This window comes from Oncorhynchus keta, chromosome 18 (assembly GCF_023373465.1).
Source record: "Oncorhynchus keta strain PuntledgeMale-10-30-2019 chromosome 18, Oket_V2, whole genome shotgun sequence".
Lineage (NCBI taxonomy): Eukaryota > Metazoa > Chordata > Actinopteri > Salmoniformes > Salmonidae > Oncorhynchus > Oncorhynchus keta.
The window spans coordinates 21,394,569-21,412,410 of NC_068438.1; the positions used below are offsets into that span (position 1 = coordinate 21,394,569).

At 44.2% G+C, this 17,842-nt stretch overlaps 1 protein-coding gene across 10 annotated transcripts in view; it reads right to left on the reverse strand.

Moving 5' to 3' along the window:
* The window catches only part of synrg (synergin, gamma), a 47,494-nt gene extending 30,337 nt beyond the window's left edge, over positions 1–17,157 (reverse strand). For 4 of the 10 annotated variants that reach the window (XM_052467618.1, XM_052467617.1, XM_052467616.1 and 1 more), the window contains exons 1-10: positions 17,071–17,157; positions 7,531–7,571; positions 6,540–6,676; positions 5,667–5,794; positions 5,353–5,458; positions 5,075–5,189; positions 4,165–4,431; positions 2,772–3,050; positions 998–1,078; positions 635–831 (exon numbers count right to left, since the gene is read on the reverse strand). In XM_052467618.1, coding sequence (XP_052323578.1) covers positions 635–831; positions 998–1,078; positions 2,772–3,050; positions 4,165–4,431; positions 5,075–5,189; positions 5,353–5,458; positions 5,667–5,794; positions 6,540–6,676; positions 7,531–7,571; positions 17,071–17,105 — 1,386 coding nt within the window. In that variant the 5' untranslated portion in view covers positions 17,106–17,157. Of the gene's footprint in view, positions 1–634; positions 832–997; positions 1,079–2,771; positions 3,051–4,164; positions 4,432–5,074; positions 5,190–5,352; positions 5,459–5,666; positions 5,795–6,259; positions 6,346–6,539; positions 6,677–7,530; positions 7,572–17,070 lie in introns of those variants that run through there. The other 6 variants (XM_052467623.1, XM_052467622.1, XM_052467615.1 and 3 more) reach the window with 5 other exon arrangements.
* Between the last annotated feature and the right edge of the window lie 685 nt (positions 17,158–17,842).

Sequence of the window (17,842 nt, forward strand, 5' to 3'; positions counted from 1 at the left end):
CTGCACACGTCGTAGCATGTCTCAACTGCACACGTCATAGCGTCTCAACTGCACACGTCGTAGCATGTCTCAACTGCACACGTCATAGCATGTCTCAACTGCACACGTCGTAGCATGTCTCAACTGCACACGTCGTAGCATGTCTCAACTGCACACGTCGTAGCATGTCTCAACTGCACACGTCGTAGCATGTCTCAACTGCACACGTCGTAGCATGTCTCAACTGCACACGTCGTAGCATGTCTCAACTGCACACGTCGTAGCATGTCTCAACTGCACACGTCGTAGCATGTCTCAACTGCACACGTCATAGCATGTCTCAACTGCACACGTCGTAGCATGTCTCAACTGCACACGTCATAGCATGTCTCAACTGCACACGTCGTAGCATGTCTCAACTGCACACGTCATAGCATGTCTCAACTGCACACGTCATAGCATGCAGTAGGCCTAACTATTGAAGTGAAGTAAGGTGCAATGAAATATAATATTAGGGACTGTCCTTTACTTCACAAGAAGAAAAGATCACAGTGAAGGATGGTCTTATGTCCCCACTGACAGAAAAACCCCTAAAATCTTTCTGTTGTTAATAACTCCGACCCTTTAAAAAACACAAGGTGATGCAAATGCCTACCTGTGCCACACCAATCAGAGCAAGGACTGTGTAGAGCTCCTCCTTGGTCAGCATGCCAGGCGTGGTGCGATTGGCTGAGGCCCAGATCTGGCCCAGTGCTTCCCTGGGCAGGCCTGAGGACATCAGGATGGGGTAGAGCTTGGCTGTGTCGATGCCCCCCGGAGTCATGGTGAACTGCAGGACCTTTTTGAACATCTCTGGAAAGGAGAAAGATAAGGCATAGCAACAGGTCAAACATATTACAGAAAGACTGGGTAGAACTAGGAGGTTTTCTCTGATTGACTTGTTGGAAAGGATTTGAGTAGACACAATAGACCATAATACATAATTGGTAGAAATCTGTTCAAAAACGTAGGCGTTTACCTGGGATGAGGCTGTCGTTGTAGAGCCAGCCTGGTACCATGGGCTGGATGTGCTCTTGTTGAGGGTAACCACCAACACCTGCTGTCAGCAACACAGGGACAGTTAGGTTAGGAGCTGAAGCAGAGACTTAGGGCTGGGTGTACTACCTGCTCTGCATCTCACCAGACCAGAGCCTGCCTGTATAGTATTCTCCACATGACTGGAGATCTAAGTAGAAGTGTAATGCTGCTCTGCACTGATTCACTAAGGATGCATCCCAAATGGCACCCTAGTGCATTACCTTTGACCTTTGGCCCATATGGACCCATAACGGGAATCAGGTGCCATTTGGGATGCCACATCCTAAGCTTCCTGGTGCTTCATACAACTATTCATCTGTCCTTGGACCAGGACCAACTACTCCAACAGCTCCTGAGAGGGAAGAGAGGGTTGGATTTGGGTTGTCAAATAAATAAATGAGCCTGTCTCTGCAATTCATACTAACATTGATCTAAATCTTCTGTGCAACCATGAGGTCATTTTTTCATTAGTGTACTAGGGTGGAGTTAGTGTAAAAACAGGTGTAAAAGCAGCTCCTAAAATACACTTAACAAGGTGCATTTGGAGAGGAAGATGCCTCATTGGAAGCCTCAGACTAGTACGTCGAAATGACAAATGTTGACTCAAGCAGCAAATCCTCTCATCAGACCTCTATGATGAGGAACCTCCACATTTCCCTGGGACAGACAGCGAGCGACTGAGGAGAAAGACAAACGAGAGAAAATAGATAGTAGCAGAGTGTCAGAGCAGCTGAGTGGCAGAAAGGCAGAGCGGCAGAAAGGCTGAGCGGCAGAGGGGCTGAGCGACAGAGGGGCTGAGCGACAGAGGGGCTGAGCGGCAGAGGGTTGAGCGGCAGAGGGGCTGAGCGGCTGAGTGGCAGAGCAGCAGAAAGGCAGAGCGGCTGAGTGGCAGAGCAGCAGAAAGGCAGAGCGGCTGAGTGGCAGAGCAGCAGAAACGCAGAGCGGCTGAGTGGCAGAGCAGCAGAAAGGCAGAGTGGCTGAGTGGCAGAGCAGCAGAAAGGCAGAGCGGCTGAGTGGCAGAGCAGCAGAAAGGCAGAGTGGCTGAGTGGCAGAGCAGCAGAAACGCAGAACAGCAGAAAGGCAGAGTGGCTGAGTGGCAGAGCAGCAGAAACGCAGAGCGGCTGAGTGGCAGAGCAGCAGAAAGGCAGAGCGGCTGAGTGGCAGAGCAGCAGAAAGGCAGAGCGGCATGCAGAATCCGACTGAGGCACCAGCTCTAGACCCACGGGACTCCAGTAGGTACGGGTCAATCCAAGCGTAGCATCTCATCCATGTTAAACCCAAGCAGTCAGCAGTCAGCAGCACGCGTGCGTCAGTCTCTCTCTGACGGCGTCAAATGACACCGATTCCCTACAGAGCTCTATTTAGGAAATAGGGGCCAAGCAGAAAGATTCCTCAGCTATATAGGAGAGTCCCGAAGCACTTACCCAACAAAACAGGATGAATGACATCAAGAGCTTTTAGGGTTGGTTAGTATGATTTCCATTACAGATAGGACAATCAAGAGAACCATCAGGGGTAGAAGACAGTAAAATCACATTGTCTCAAGTCTTATTAGTCAACGTTGAAGTGTTTGCTGCAAAATAAGAGAGAGGAATCAGGGGCATTCAAACATTCGCTTGAAAAAACAGGCCCCATGCTCCGCGCTGATTGTGTGTTAATTCTGCAGTGATCGAAGGCAGAGAAAGAGACTGTTAATAAATGGTTTCTTTTCTCACCACCATCACTACTGGTTTGGGGAGGAGGGGGGTCGGCTGCTGGTGAGGGGGCTGTGGACCCCAGTGCTGGTGCCTCTGGTTGTGGTGTTTCTATAGTGAAAGCAGAACTCAGGTCCCCAGGAGCCTCAGCCCAGTTCCGGGCCTTGGTGCTGGAATGAAACTGGGCCGAGACTGTAGCTCGGTTAGGGGCCAGGGTCCTCTGGGACTTAAAGCTAACCTGGGCCTTCTTTTCAGCCGTTAAATCACACGAGGAGAACAGTTTCTCTTCCAGGGACGGGCCTAGAGAGGTGGGTGAGGAGGAACACAGCTGATTGATATCACAACCATTCATAATGCCTGTTTCTTAGTTCTATTGGCCCCTGAGGGTAGAGCAAATTTGGATTCAACAGAAACTGACCATCATTACTTTACAGCTGTCAGTCAGTATGCAAATCTCAACTCAGGGACACTAAGAGTGTAGAAATGTAGTGCTTCAGCAGCTTCACACATTACACGACAAATATGTTCAACTTCTGCACCTAGATGGAGCCACTGGCTACTTATTGAATGCTACTGATAGGCTAGTCTATCACTTTCCAAATCGGTGGCACTGGCAGCATATCAAAGAGCTAGAGCAGTGGTGTCAAACTCATTTTGCCCCGGAGGCCGCATTAGGCCTTCAGCGAGGTCCGGAGGGCCGCACTAAAAATTGGTTGGAATTTTCGATGGTCCATGTCTGTTTAGCTTTCATTTCGGTGATTATAAGTGAGCTGGAAACAGTCAAGAAACTGTAGGAATATAGGTCCATTATAATTTCTACAGTTTCTACCTGGTTTTAGTCATTAAAAATGACCACCCGCGGACAGGATTGGACACCCTCGCATGCCGGATCTGGCCGTATGTTTGACACCCCTGTGCTAGAGCAGGTTTGCGCCATCTAATTGGCTCATAACAGATGGGAGACAAGTACCAGCTCTGTCTCCTGTCCTCCTGATGTGTTTACTGTCTGTCAGAATCTTCCATCTCTTCCTCACTAGAACTGACTTATCAGAGCCTCTGCCAGCCAGAGTGAGCAGTGACAGTCACGTGTTACTGGGAGTATTCTACTAAATGTCAGTACTGATTTGAATGGAGGCAGAACTGGTTGTTGGGTACAGCACTCACACGGTTTACTTTGTAGTGTGCGTTAACTTAAAGGCTGAAGCGATCTGACCATCTGTCGTGCCGTCTGTATGCTTACACACAGTAAACTGACTACAAACCAAGTCTGACGCTAGAGAGTCTTCAACACCACGATGCGGTACGGCTTATTGTCGCATCAGCAGCACTGGTCACAATTTCCACACTGTGTTATTGGTTGATTATGAACACTAAACACTGACTTAATAGGTTGATGTGAACAAAAAACAGTTACCTTGAAATGCAGATGGGGAGCTGGAGTTGACAGTAGAGTGTTGGGTGGCAGTAAGAATGGACATAGAGGCAGGGAGGGACTGGGGGAAGGGGGCAGAGGAGGGTCTCTGACCAGGACCTGGGTCTAAAGAATGGGGATGGGCCTGGGAGGAGGGGGGGAAGGAGGAAGAAGCATCTAAGGGACCCTGCATAAAGTCACTAAACTCGTCATCGGGGAAAGCAGGGGGGAGGGAGTGAGAGGTGACAGAAGAGTGAGATGGCGATGAGTCTGTAAAAATGGAGAAATAATGATAATGGCAGAACAAGACAACACAGGCTACGATGACGGGAGGTGGACACGGTGCACAGTGCTATAGTAGTGAAACAAAGGCTAGTTTGTGCAGGATCAGAAAATGTATGACACATTTAAGATTTCATTTTATATGTTTATCATATGAAATAATAAATATGATAATGTCCATAGTTAGTATGAACTAAGGATGTCAGATCAGTTAATACTAAATAAATACGGTGTTTAGTTTGATGTTTGCTAATAGACAACATTCTGTAACGCACAAGGTAATGACAGTGAGAGACACAGTAGGTCATGTTAAAGATTTTTTTTAAAGTGAAACGTGACAGAAAAACAGAAGATTATGTTGGTCTCCTACTAAGTATGATATAATCTTTGTGAGAGACAGAGGCAGATACAAACTGCTCTGTCCATTGCAACAGCTGCTGTCACATAGGCTGGTGACTGCCAGCCTGTCTGTCTCGTCTGGGTGTGTGCCTACACCCCAGAGGCAGCCTTATCATTCTCAGGGGAGGCGGTTCAGTCAGGCAGCAGGGGAGTGGAGCTGTGTCCTGACTTCTGGAAGACAGATGCGGAGGAAACACAGAGTGAAGGACAATGACTGTACTGATGAGTGTACCTGGCTTCTTGGGGTGTGAGGATGGCGTGGGGTGCATCTTGGCGTCTCTGCTGAACCCGTCCAGGTTGCCTTTGATGGCCTCCAGCGCGTCGTCCCGACTCGCCCCCATCTGTCCCTGTGGATGGGACAAAGCAGGGCTCAGGAGGGGAATGTGTCTAAACTGACAGCATGGATGCATTCTACATTGCACCCCATGTGTCTTTATCACACTGTGGGAACTGGGACAGAACGAGGGCAGTACTGAGGCAGTAGCCAGGCATGATGATGATGTGGCTCACCTTGGGTTTGACGCTGCTCAGCAGCCTCAGCTTCTGTTTCTGCTCCTCAAACTGCCTCCTCTTCCTGTCCTCCTCCAACATCCGCTGCTGCTGCTCTAGACGCTTCCTACACAACATAACACACAGAGAGCATACAACTAACACACACTGACCACATAGACAGACAGAACAACATGTAGAGAGAGAAAAACAGAGGGGAAAGAGAGAGAGAGAGGGAGGGAGCGAGGGAGGGAGCGAGCGAGCGAGCGAGCGAGCGAGGGAGGGAGGGAGGGAGGGAGGGAGGGAGAGCAAGACAGACAGAGAAAGGCCCTTACTGGTGTTCCTCGGCCATCTGTTTCTGCATGTCGGCAGTGTACTGGGGCCCGGGGCCCCTCATGCTCATGAACTGTGGCTGGCCCATGAACTGCATCCCTGGGGCCTGCATTCCCATGGCCATCCCACCCTGCACAGAATGAACGCACGCACACACACAAAGCGGAGGTCTCGTTAGCAATCATAGCATTCAATATTATCACAGCAGTAGCAGGAAACCAATGCATTTCTAAAGTGGTTGTCATACAGCAGTCACTGCATAACTACAACCACTTAGACTGGGTAAAATGTGTGCTATTAACACTATGCAATGCAGAGATGTCCTAACATGACAGCAGTGAATGGAGGAAAAGTTGTCATTTGATAAAAGAAAGAGCAAAGAGACCTAGATAAAGGCAGAGGATTTGGTAAGGATGAGGCAATACCCTGCAAAGGGCTCCTTCTTCTAAATGTCTAGCCTGAATGAGAGAGGTAGCTTGAGGCAGTCTGCTCTCTTATAAAGAGCAGCATTACAGGAGAGATGGTCTTGCCCTTCTTCTTTTGGCTAATTTAAAACCTCAGAGGACCACATTGCCAGTAATGTAAAACAGAGTACCTTCACTCTAGAGTAGGGGTGTCAAACTCATTCCACGGAGGGCCGAGTGTCTGCAGGTTTTTGGTTTTTCCTTTCAATTAAGACCTAGACAACCAGGTGAGGGGAGTTCTTTATTAATTAGTTAAATTAATTAATCAATCAAGTACAAGGGAGGAGTGAAAACCCGCAGACACTCGGCCCTCAGTTGAATGAGTTTGACACGTGCTCTAGAGTAATGAAAGGAATATGTTGTGGCCATTGCCTTCAAATACACACACTCGTACACGCACACACAACCCACCTGCATAGGCATGGCACCAGGAGGCATCTGGCCTCCGAAGTTCATTCCCATCATTCCTTGCATGTTGGGCTGCATTTGGACTTGAACCATACCAGGGAATCCCTGTTGTTGCTGCTGCTGCTGCATGGGCATCATACCTGGACGAAAACACACAACAAATGTCCAGTCAATCATAAGCTCTGCAAATGGCTATACTGACAAAGGGTTGTTGCAAACCGTAAAGATAACATGTACTATATAAGTAGAGTTGGCCCAACTGGACTGGAGTGTGCTAATGGAACTCCCCCAGACATAGGCTAGATGAGCATTGTGCCAGTGAATTATTATTTCTAACACATTTTCTGGACAGCGAAGAGTAAACAGAGGCTTGGAAACAACCCAATCTGTTTTGCCTGTGTGAGTGGAGTGCTGTGACAGCTCAGAGTAAAACAGAGGAGTACTAGGGAATAGAACTAGAGAGTGCGTTTGTTTGCACAGATGCTCTGGCTGACAGTCCTCCTGGAGCCTCCACATGATTTACCATATAACGCCCCAACCGGGCTGAATAATGGGTTATGGCTCATCCAAAGTGCTGCATGCATTCTGATGCGTATTGAAACATCTAACGACCCCCAACACAGCCACAAGGGGGTGTGTGTGTTTGTTTACCTAATAATCTATCAGGAACAGATAGGACATAAGCCTAGGCCCTATGTATTGTATTTGACTGATGGTGTTGTTGATAGTGCACAATGCACATCTGAACTGACTTCACTCTGATAGATAAACATCCTTATGAGTTATTGGTTAGGTCTATTTACTGAATTTAAAAATGGCTCAAGAAACCAGGGCACATAGGAGAGTGAAGTGCCTGGGGAGATTTGGAAAAGTAGTGCTGACTGACAGGACACGTCACAAATGGCACACTATTCCCTATATATAGTGCACAACTGGTCAAAAGTACTGCACTAAATAGGGAGCCATTTGGGTTGTAGAGTGTAGGATGACTCACCTTGTGGCGGTCCCAGGCCCCCTCCAACAGGATAAATAAAACTGCAGGAGAAGGAAAAACACAGGTCAATAACACAGCTAGAGACAAGCCTAAAGGGAAGACTAATGGAGAACATTGAGGCTGAAATCATTCAACTGTCACTCATATAGGTTCAGAGATGTTAGAAATCAAACTGGATGGACAACAGAAATAGAGGAAGGACTGAAAACAAACTAAATATAACTATTGTAAAAATGGATTGTGTCTGCAAAATGTGTATAATATGTATAAACTGAAGGTAGTGTCATTGTTTATTAGTTTACTCCAATTGGGGGAGGGGTGGTAAGGTTTGGGGAATAATAAAGGAATATTTTTTTTTTATGTGTGTGTATGTATATATATATATATATATATATATATATATATATATATATATATACACACATACATATATATATACACATACATACATACAGTTGGAAGTCGGAAGTTTACATACAGGTTGGAGTCATTAAAACTCGTTTTTCAACCACTCTACAAATTTCTAGTTAACAAACTATAGTTTTGGCAAGTCGGTTAGGACATCTACTTTGTGCATGACACAAGTAATTTTTCCAACAATTGTTTACAGACAGATTATTTCACTTATAATTCACTGTATCACAATTCAAGTGGGACAGAATTTACATACACCAAGTTGACTGTGCCTTTAAACAGTTTGGAAAATTCCAGAAAATTATGTCATGGCTTTAGAAGCTCCTGATAGGCTAATTGACATAATTTGAGTCTATTGGAGGTGTACCCGTGGATGTATTTTAAGGCCTACCTTCAAACTCAGTGCCTCTTTGCTTGACATTATGGGAAAATCAAAAGAAATCAGCCAAGACCTCAGAAACAAAATGGTAGACCTCCACAAGTCTGGTTCATCCTTGGGAGACATTTCCAAACGCCTGAAGGTACCACGTTCAACACTGACTCAGTTACACCAGCTCTGTCAGGAGGAATGAGCCAAAATTCACCCAACTTATTGTGGGAAACTTGAGGAAGGCTACCTGAAACGTTTGACCAAAGTTAAACAATTTATAAGGCAATGCTACCAATACTAATTGAGTGTATGTAAACTTCTGACCCACTGGGAATGTGATGAAAGAAATAAAACACACGACTTCAACTGTGTGTATATATATATATACAGTGCCTTGCGAAAGTATTCAGCCCCCTTGAACTTTGCGACCTTTTGCCACATTTCAGGCTTCAAACATAAAGATATAAAACTGTATTTTTTTGTGAAGAATCAACAACAAGTGGGACACAATCATGAAGTGGAACGACATTTATTGGATATTTCAAACTTTTTTAACAAATCAAAAACTGAAAAATTGGGCGTGCAAAATTATTCAGCCCCTTTACTGCTTTCCTTTGACCTGGGCTTGATGTGGAGTGAGAGATTCTGGCTCACATCTGTTCTCCCTCAGATTTAGCCTGTAGCTTTACAGAGCTTTAATAGCAGCGCTATGCTACGCAACCACAGCAAATGAAACCCCCTGGAATAACAGTGCAGATTAACCCAGAGTGAGATCAGCAGTGCCAGTGATGCGAGCTGTGGGCTCTGTATAGGCCATCGTAGGACTAATTTAAGGCTTGAGCCATGCCACCCGGTGCTTCTACCACAGTAACTAGCGTACCAGATCCTTGTCTATCATTAGGCCTAATATGCTTACTTCTTTTCACTCTGGTAACAAATTTCAACAAAAGCACTGATCATTCAATATTAATGAACACCTAATATGAGCCTTAAATTATGTAGTGCATCTATCTATTGCAATGTGCACTCACTGCACAGTAACCTAATGTAAACCATACTTTTGAAGCCTTTCATACTTTAAATTCTCTTGGCATTTTGGACACAATTAATGAATAATGTGCACACTGAAAGTTCTGGAAGCACCAGTTGTCCTATTAGCTAGGTTGTTGTCCTACATCTTAGTCATGTACCCTCCCAAAATCAGATTAAACAGCTCGGCTTTCAAACATTAATATGATACTTAACTATGAACCTGTCTTGAGCAATTCATCCAAGTACAATTTCTCAGTCTCACTCATCCAACCACTTTGAATGAAGATTAATGCTACATTTAGCTGAGGTTTTCCCACAAGCTCAACAGAACTCCAAAAGTGATCTAGTACATGTTGCTATAGTACAGCTCTCCTATCGCAACTCCCTATAGGCCTAGTGGTGTGCTAGTCAAATCATACTTTATTTGCCACATGCGCCAAATACAACAAGTGTCAATGGGTCAATGTAGGGTCAATGTAAATTGTCCGTGGCAATTTTTATGAGTTGTTCAGCAGTCTAATGGCTTGGGGGTAGAAGCTGTTGAGGAGCCTTTTGGTCCTAGACTTGGCTGACAATTTTATGGGCTTTCCTCTGACACTGCCTATTATATAGGTCCTGGATGGCAGGAAGCTTGGCCCCAGTGATGTACTGGGTTGTTCACACTACCCTCTAGCGCCTTACAGTCAGATGCCGAGCAGTTTCCATACCAGGCGGTGATGCAACTGGTCCGGATGTTCTCAATGGTGCAGCTGTAGTACCTTTTGAGGATCTGGGGGCCAATGACAAATCTTTTCTGAGGGGGAAATGGTTTTGTTGTGCCCTCTTCACGACTGGCTTGACTATGTTTGCACCATAATGATGTGCACACCAAGGAACTTGAAACTCTCGACCCGCTCCACTACAGCCCCTTCGATGTTAATGGGGGCCTGTTCGGCCCGCCTTTTCCTGTAGTCCACAATCAGCTCCGTTGTCTTGCTCACATTGAGGGAGAGGTTGTTGTCCTGGCACCACACTGCCAGTTCTCTGACCTCCTCCCTATAGGCCGTCTCATCGTTGTCGGTGATCAGGCCTACCACTGTTGTGTCGTCAGCAAACCTAATGATGGTGTTGGAGTCGTGTTTGGCCACACAGTCGTGGGTGAACAGGGAATACAGGAGCAGACTAAGTACACACCCTTGAGGGGCCCCAGTGTTAAGGATCAGTGTGGCAGAGTCTTGTTGCCTACTCTTACCACCTGGGAGAAGCCCATCAGGAAGTCCAGGATCCAGATGCAGAGGGAGGTATTCAGTTCCAGTGTCCTTAGCTTAGTGATGAGCTTCGTGGGCACTATGGTGTTGAACGCTGAGCTGTAGTCGATGACCAGCATTCTCACATAGCTGTTCCTTTTGTCCAGGTGAGAAAAGGCAGTGTTGAATGCCATTGAGATTGCGTCATCTGTGGATCTGTTGGGGCGGTATGCGAATTGAAGTGGGTCTAGGGTGTCCGGGAGGATGCTGTTGATGTGAGCCATGACCAGCCTTTCAAAGTACTTCATGGCTACCGACGTGAGTGCCACAGGGCGGTAATCATTTAGGCAGGTTACCTTCGCTTCCTTGGGTCCAGGGACTATGGTGGTCTGCTTGAACCATGTAAGTATTACAGACTCAGTCAGGGAGAGGTTGAAAATGTCAGTGAAGACACTTGACAGTTGGTCCACGCATGCTTTGAGTATACGTCCTGGTAATCCGTCTGGCCCAGTGGCTTTGTGAATGTTGACCCGTTTAAAGGGTTTGTTCACATCGGCTACCGAGAGCATTATCACACAGTCATCCAGAACAGATGGTGCTTTCGTGTATGCTTCAGAGTTGCTTGCCTCGAAGTGAGCATAAAAGGCATTTAGCCTGTCTGGTAGGCTCGCATCACTGGGTAGCTCGCATCTGGGTTTCCCTTTGTAGTCTGTAGTAGTTTTCAAGCCCTGTCACATCCGACGAGCGTCAGAGCTGGTGTAGTAGGATTCATTCTTAATCCTGTATTGACACTTTGCTTGTTTGATGGTTCGTCTGAGGGCATAGCGGGATTCCTTATAAGCGTCCGGATTAGTCTCCCGCTCCTTGAAAGCGGCAGCTCTAGACTTTAGCTTGATGCTGATGTTGCCTGTAATCCATGGCTTCTGGTTGGGATATGTTTTGACGTCATTGATGCACTTATTGATGAAGCCGATGACTGAGGTGGTGTATTCTTCAATGCCATTGGATGAATCCCGGAACATATTCCAGTCTGTTTTCTAACAATTGCTAGTAAAACAGTCCTGTAGCTACGAATAATACAGATGAGAACTCTCTTGGTAGATAGTGTGGTCGACAACTTAACATAAGGTACTCTACCTCAGGCGAGCAATACCTCGAGACTTCCTTAATATTAGACATCACGCACCAGCTGTTAATGACAAAAAGACACACCCTCCTACCCCTCGTCTTACCAGAGGTAGCGTCTCTGTTCTGCCGGTGCATGGAAAATCCTGCCAGTTCTATATTGTCTGCTTCTTCATCCAGCCACTTCTCCGCGAAACATAAGATGTTACAGTTTTAATGTCCCGTTGGTAGGATAATCTTAATAGTAGGTCATCAATTTTATTTTATAACGATTGTATGTTAGCAAGGAGAATGGAAGGCATTGGGAGCTTATTCGCTTGCCTCCGGCTTCTCAGAAGGATCCCCTATCTGCGTCTACTTTCCCGGCGTCTTTTCTTCACGCAAAAGGCGTGGATCTGGGCCCGTTCCAGTGAAAGCATGATATCCTCCTCGTCGGACTCGTTAAAGGAAAATGTTCTTCCAGTTCGCGGTGAGAAATCGCTTTTCTTATGTCCAGAAGCTATTTTCGGTCATAAGAGACGGTAGCAGCAACATTATGTACACAATACACAAAATGCAAAAAAAATTGGTTGGGAGAATGTACTACGTCAGCCATGTTCTTCGGCGCCATCTTTTCTTTTCTTAGACCCATGATATGTCAGACTTTCTGGTCAAAAGTAGTGCACTGCATAGATGATAGGGTGCCATTTGGGACATAACATCAGTGCTATGCCAGGCAGCAGGGTCAATGAAGAGTAGATTCATGCCTCTGGCTCCTGTTGACAGCCTGGTATCAGGATGGGTTTCATTATTTCCAGGCTTGCTGCCAGCACATCGCTTGCCTGCTCCTCTTCCCTGGCTCAGTGTGCCACATTCTGTCATCAAGTAGCATGCCTACACCACACACTATCAGTCATACACAACACAGCAGAGCTATACACAGCTAGCCCCGGTCACGTTCGCTGATCTGAGACCACTCTTCTTTAACTGCACTGTTGATTAAGGGCCTGTAAGTACGAATGTCATGGTAAAGTCAACACTTGTTGTATTCGGCGCATGTGACAAATAAAGTTTGATTTGATTTTATACACTCCTCACTAATAGGGAAGGGGGAGAGGCCTGAATAATACCTATAGAACCAGAGAAAGTCTTCTCTACAGATCTTAGGTTTCAATATGGATTAGTTCAGCTGCTCAGCACTCTAAATCAGCACTTCACCTATATCTGACCCCCACCAATGGACTTAAAGTACACCAATGCCAGGACAAGAAATGTCTCCAGAACATTTGTTAGCCAGAGACAAACATCACCTGTTATTTTCTATGAGACCATATGTGAGATAGGCTACTCTGGCCAGCCTAATCTGTAAACCTAATCTTAAACTATTTGGTTTCCTCAGCTGCAGTATCTGTATCACCTGGCTGGTCGGGTTCAGAGGCATGTAGCAGGCAGACATTCATTATTCACACTGCTCAGCTCAGGCCCAAGCTGGTGATGAAAAAGTCATGAGGCGAGCCTTTTCATCTCCACTGTAGGACGAGCTGCTGCTTCACCAATATCAACAGGCTCATGCAGGAGTCAGCAGGACTCAAGATTTAACTAAATATTTACCATTTATCATAGACCTCTACTTCAATCACTAATAACTGAGAGGAGATTTAAAACCAAAGCCTTATTTCACTACAACAGCTCAGGTTTAACACTTGAACTGCCTGGCCTTTCAGCCTAGAAGTACGCTGGTGATTCGCTGATCCACCTCTACGCAGAAAACACCATTCTGTATATATCTGGCCCTTCTTTGGACACTCTGTTAACAAACCTCCAAATGAGCTTCAATGCCATGCAACACTCCTTCCGTGGCCTCCAACTTCTCTTAAATGCTAGTAAAACTAAGGGCATGCTCTTCAACCAATTGCTGCCCACACCTGCCCGCCCGACTAGCATCACTACTCTGGACGGTTCTGACTTAAAATATGTGGACAACTACAAATACCTAGGTTAGACTGTAAACTCTCCTTCCAGACTCACATTAAGCATCTCCAATCCAAAATTAAATCTAGAATCGGCTTCCTATTTCGCAACAAAGCCTCCTTCACTCATGCTGCCAAACATACCCTCATAAAACTGACTATCCTACCGATCCTTGACTTTGCGATGTCATTTACAAAATAGCCCCCCACACTCTACTCAGGAAACTGGATGTAGTCTATTACAGTGCCATCCGTTTTGTCACCAAAGCGCCATATACTGCATATACACTGCGATCTGTATGCTCTCGTTGGCTGGTCCTCACTACATATTCGTCAATAAGTCTTTGCTAGGTAACGCCACACCTTATCTCAGCTCACTGGTCACCATAGCAACACCTACCCGTAGCACATGCTCCAGCAGGTATATTTCACTGGTCATCCCCAAAGCCAACACTCCCTTTGGCCGCCTTTCCTTCCAGTTCTCTGCTGCCAATGACTGAAACTAATTGCAAAAATCACTGAAGCTGGAGACTTATATCTCCCTCTCTAACTTTAAGAATCAGCTGTCAGAGCAGCTAACCGATCACTGTACTTGTAAACAGCCAATCTGTAACTAGCACACCCAACTACCTCATCCCCATATTGTTATTTATCCTCTTTCTCTTTTGCACCCCAGAATCTCTACTTGCACATTGTCATCTGCACATCTATCACTCCAGTGTTAACGCTAAATTGTAATTATTTCACCTCTATGTCCTATTTATTGCCTTACCTCCCTACTCTTCTATATTTGCACACACCGTACATAGATTTTTCTATTGTGTTATTGACTGTACGTTTGTTTATGTGTAACTCTGTGTTGTTTTTGTCGGCAGTGTCTTTGTCGCACTGCTTTGCTTTATCTTGGCCAGGTCGCAGTTGTAAATGAGAACTTGTTCTCAACTGACCTACCTGGTTAAATAAAGGTGAAATATATATATTTTTTAAACACACTAGAGAACATTGAGAACTTAACTTTTATCCTTTTAGGATATTCATCAGATTCATATCAAGCACCTAGACTTGAATAATAGCGCATAAACAATTGTAAAGCATGAATTGCATGAAGAAATATTGGTGAAAATATATGACTAAATATAACAATAAAAAAACGTAGGCCTAAAGTAAATTCGACACTTCCAGCCAATGCCTCATTAACATTTTAAAAGTCTAATAAATACATTTCATATATGCTTTCGGAAGAATAATCATTTGGTTGTGCTTTTAAAGGTCTTAGGTAACATTAGAAAACTAAAAAAACTATTATTTCAAAGAACATAATAGCATTTTCATTAGTTTGTTATTTTAGGCTATAAGTAAGTCCATCACAAAGAACTCTATTATAATTTTGTTTCGGTAGGTCTATAGAAACATCGCAGAAATAAGAAAAAGTATTTAAAAGAAAATAGAATAACATATTTTACATGTATTATGTTACTAGTCTTTGCTTAGTTGCCAGAGCAATGTTGAACGCATGGACAACACAAATATTCTTGGAAAAAGTGATATTCGAAAAATAGAGCTGCACCTCTTGAATTGAGTTACTTGACAACGGTATCATAGAAACTGCAGAATATGTCTTTCTGATACTATATAGAAAGCAAAAATGTTTTTACACACATGTGACTCTGAAGATGCACCCACCCATCTCTTCATTGTACAATTTGACAACTGATAATATTATCACTCAGACTATTGTCAATTTAATCTTGTCTATAGGCTATGTCTATAGGCTAACTCTTATTGTGCGTGAAATTAGTTTTGGTATAGTTTAGGTGTAGTTTCGATGGGCCGGCTACGCGGGCTGACTGGCATCGTTTGTTTCCCCTTGGATAGCCACGGACAAGTTTTGCATTATTCTCAAGGCCTAGTGCAGCACATAGCATGTTTTCATTTCCCTTACAATAAATGTGATTAATAATATAGTTAAATAAATAAATAACTCAGTACTGTAACAGCTTCTTTTTAGCAAAGTAAAACATCAAAAGAAAATTAAATTAACCTACTGTGCCCGGTCAAATTATTTGCCATAAACATGAGTGCCAACGCTGATAAATAGGCGTAACACAAACTCATCATTACAATATTGTCTTTCCAAATTAAATCAACCTCTTCAGCCTCCTTATCATTCAGTTAGGCCTAATTTTTTATTAAATTGTTAAGTAAATGTGCACAATTATCACCCATTCATCCAGTAAGGAGATACGCATTAGCGCCTGGGTGGGTACCAACATTCTACAGTGCATTGTCTCGGCGTGTTAAGTTGGGAATAGGTGTGAGAAAACAGTTAAAAACATTTAGGAAAAGTCAAGGCAGGCTCAAGACCTTGCTTTTTTTTGGGAGGGGGGGCAATAAATAAAAAAAATACAAATACAAACATCAGTGTTTGTTGGCCTATGGTGGTTCTAGTGTTAGAGCTGACTGACTGAACTACAATAGATCTATTATAATATCAGACCAGAAGCAAAGATCAGAAAAGCAACGTTTTTAGTCTGAGCATGGATTTATCTTTCATGAGGGAGATCTAGGCTATAAGCAGGTGAGAGGAGATCATGATAAAGCCTAGATTTGGCCACTGAAAGTATAAGGCCATGGCAGCTTGCACGTCATGTCATCCCACATCTGATCAAACATCAACTTTGTCCAGGAAGATTCACCATGGCAGCACGGGTTAGCTGCTTTAGTGCTTGAACATTTAGGGATAACATCTCATGGGATTTTACCTCGGTTTTATACGAGTTCCCAGTTGTCTTGAAAGCACCATCACCATTGAAGGAGGTTGGAGAGAATGTGTGGATGCTCTGATGTATAACGTTAGTTGCTACCTTATTAGCTCGGGCTATGTTATCTCACCACCTTGTCAGCTCAATCCAACAATCTGAAAATGTTGTGTTTAGGTATCGAATCATCTTAGCACAGGTATGGACAGGCAGGCTGTTTGCACAAGCTAGTTAGCGTTACAGTAACGTTAGCTAGCAAACAACATCTGACAACTCAACTGACCCGGCTACTAGCTAACGTTAGCTGGATGGCTAGTTAGAAAACTACATTACCGTGCTGCAAATACGCCTTATATCAGCTATACCATATTGTTCATGTTATTATTGGCTATTATTATTCGACAGCCAGCAAATATGTAACACAGTACAGCTACCGTTAGCACTTCACCAAAGCTACATTCCTATGATAGTTAGCTAATTTAGGTAAGGTAACATTATTAGCTGCCTGTCTCGCCTACCAGAAACGCTCATTCTTCACTCGCTATTCCGTATGTAAATAGAATTTTCGAACAACTTAAACCACAGCGATCAAGTGCAGAATACCGTCAGACAAATAATGGACTCATTTCTTCTTTTTTTTTTTTTTACACACATAAAATAAGTACCTGCCACCTCCCCCAGATCCTGGCCGTAACGCCATCTTGATAACAGTTGTCTGTGACTACAAAAAAATCGTCGGCAGTGACGGATCTTCCGGGTCACAGTTTTTCTTCTCCACAAGATGTCGCTGCTGTGCTTCTGTCAAACTCAAAATGTTTAGCCTTGCATCCATGGAACATGATGCCAAGGCTCTTGGCAGGTTTACCGTAAGTATGTCAATTGTGTACCTGTCTTCATTATATGGAGAAGATGCTTCTCATATCATGAAGGGTCTAGAAGAAATCATTAAAATCACAAGACTAACCTTATCAAATAGTCCCACATTTCTCAGTTATTTTAGATTTGAGATAAATTAATTTCACTAAGTCACTGTTGATGATTAATTGTCCTAGGTCTGTTCCGTATCACTGACATTATAACCCTCTCCTGGGCTGGATTGGATTAAACCTGCCTATGCAAGGTTTGCAATATGTGTGTTTTACATAAATACTGTCAGTTCAACACATGCATCAATCATGGTGTTTTTCCAGTCGCTCAAACACTGATTTTATTTGATTACATGGGAAAAGTTATCTTCATGGGTAGGCCTACTGCAACATGAGGTCAATTGACTTGACCCCTCAGTCTTACTAATTGATAAGATAAAATTTCCCTAATACAGATGTAGGATCTTAATTTGATCAACCTGTTGCAGGAGAACTATCCTGCCATGGAGGACATTTTAAACATTTATTGTATTTGAGGTTTAAAAAGGTTTATTTGAAGTTTGTAATTTCC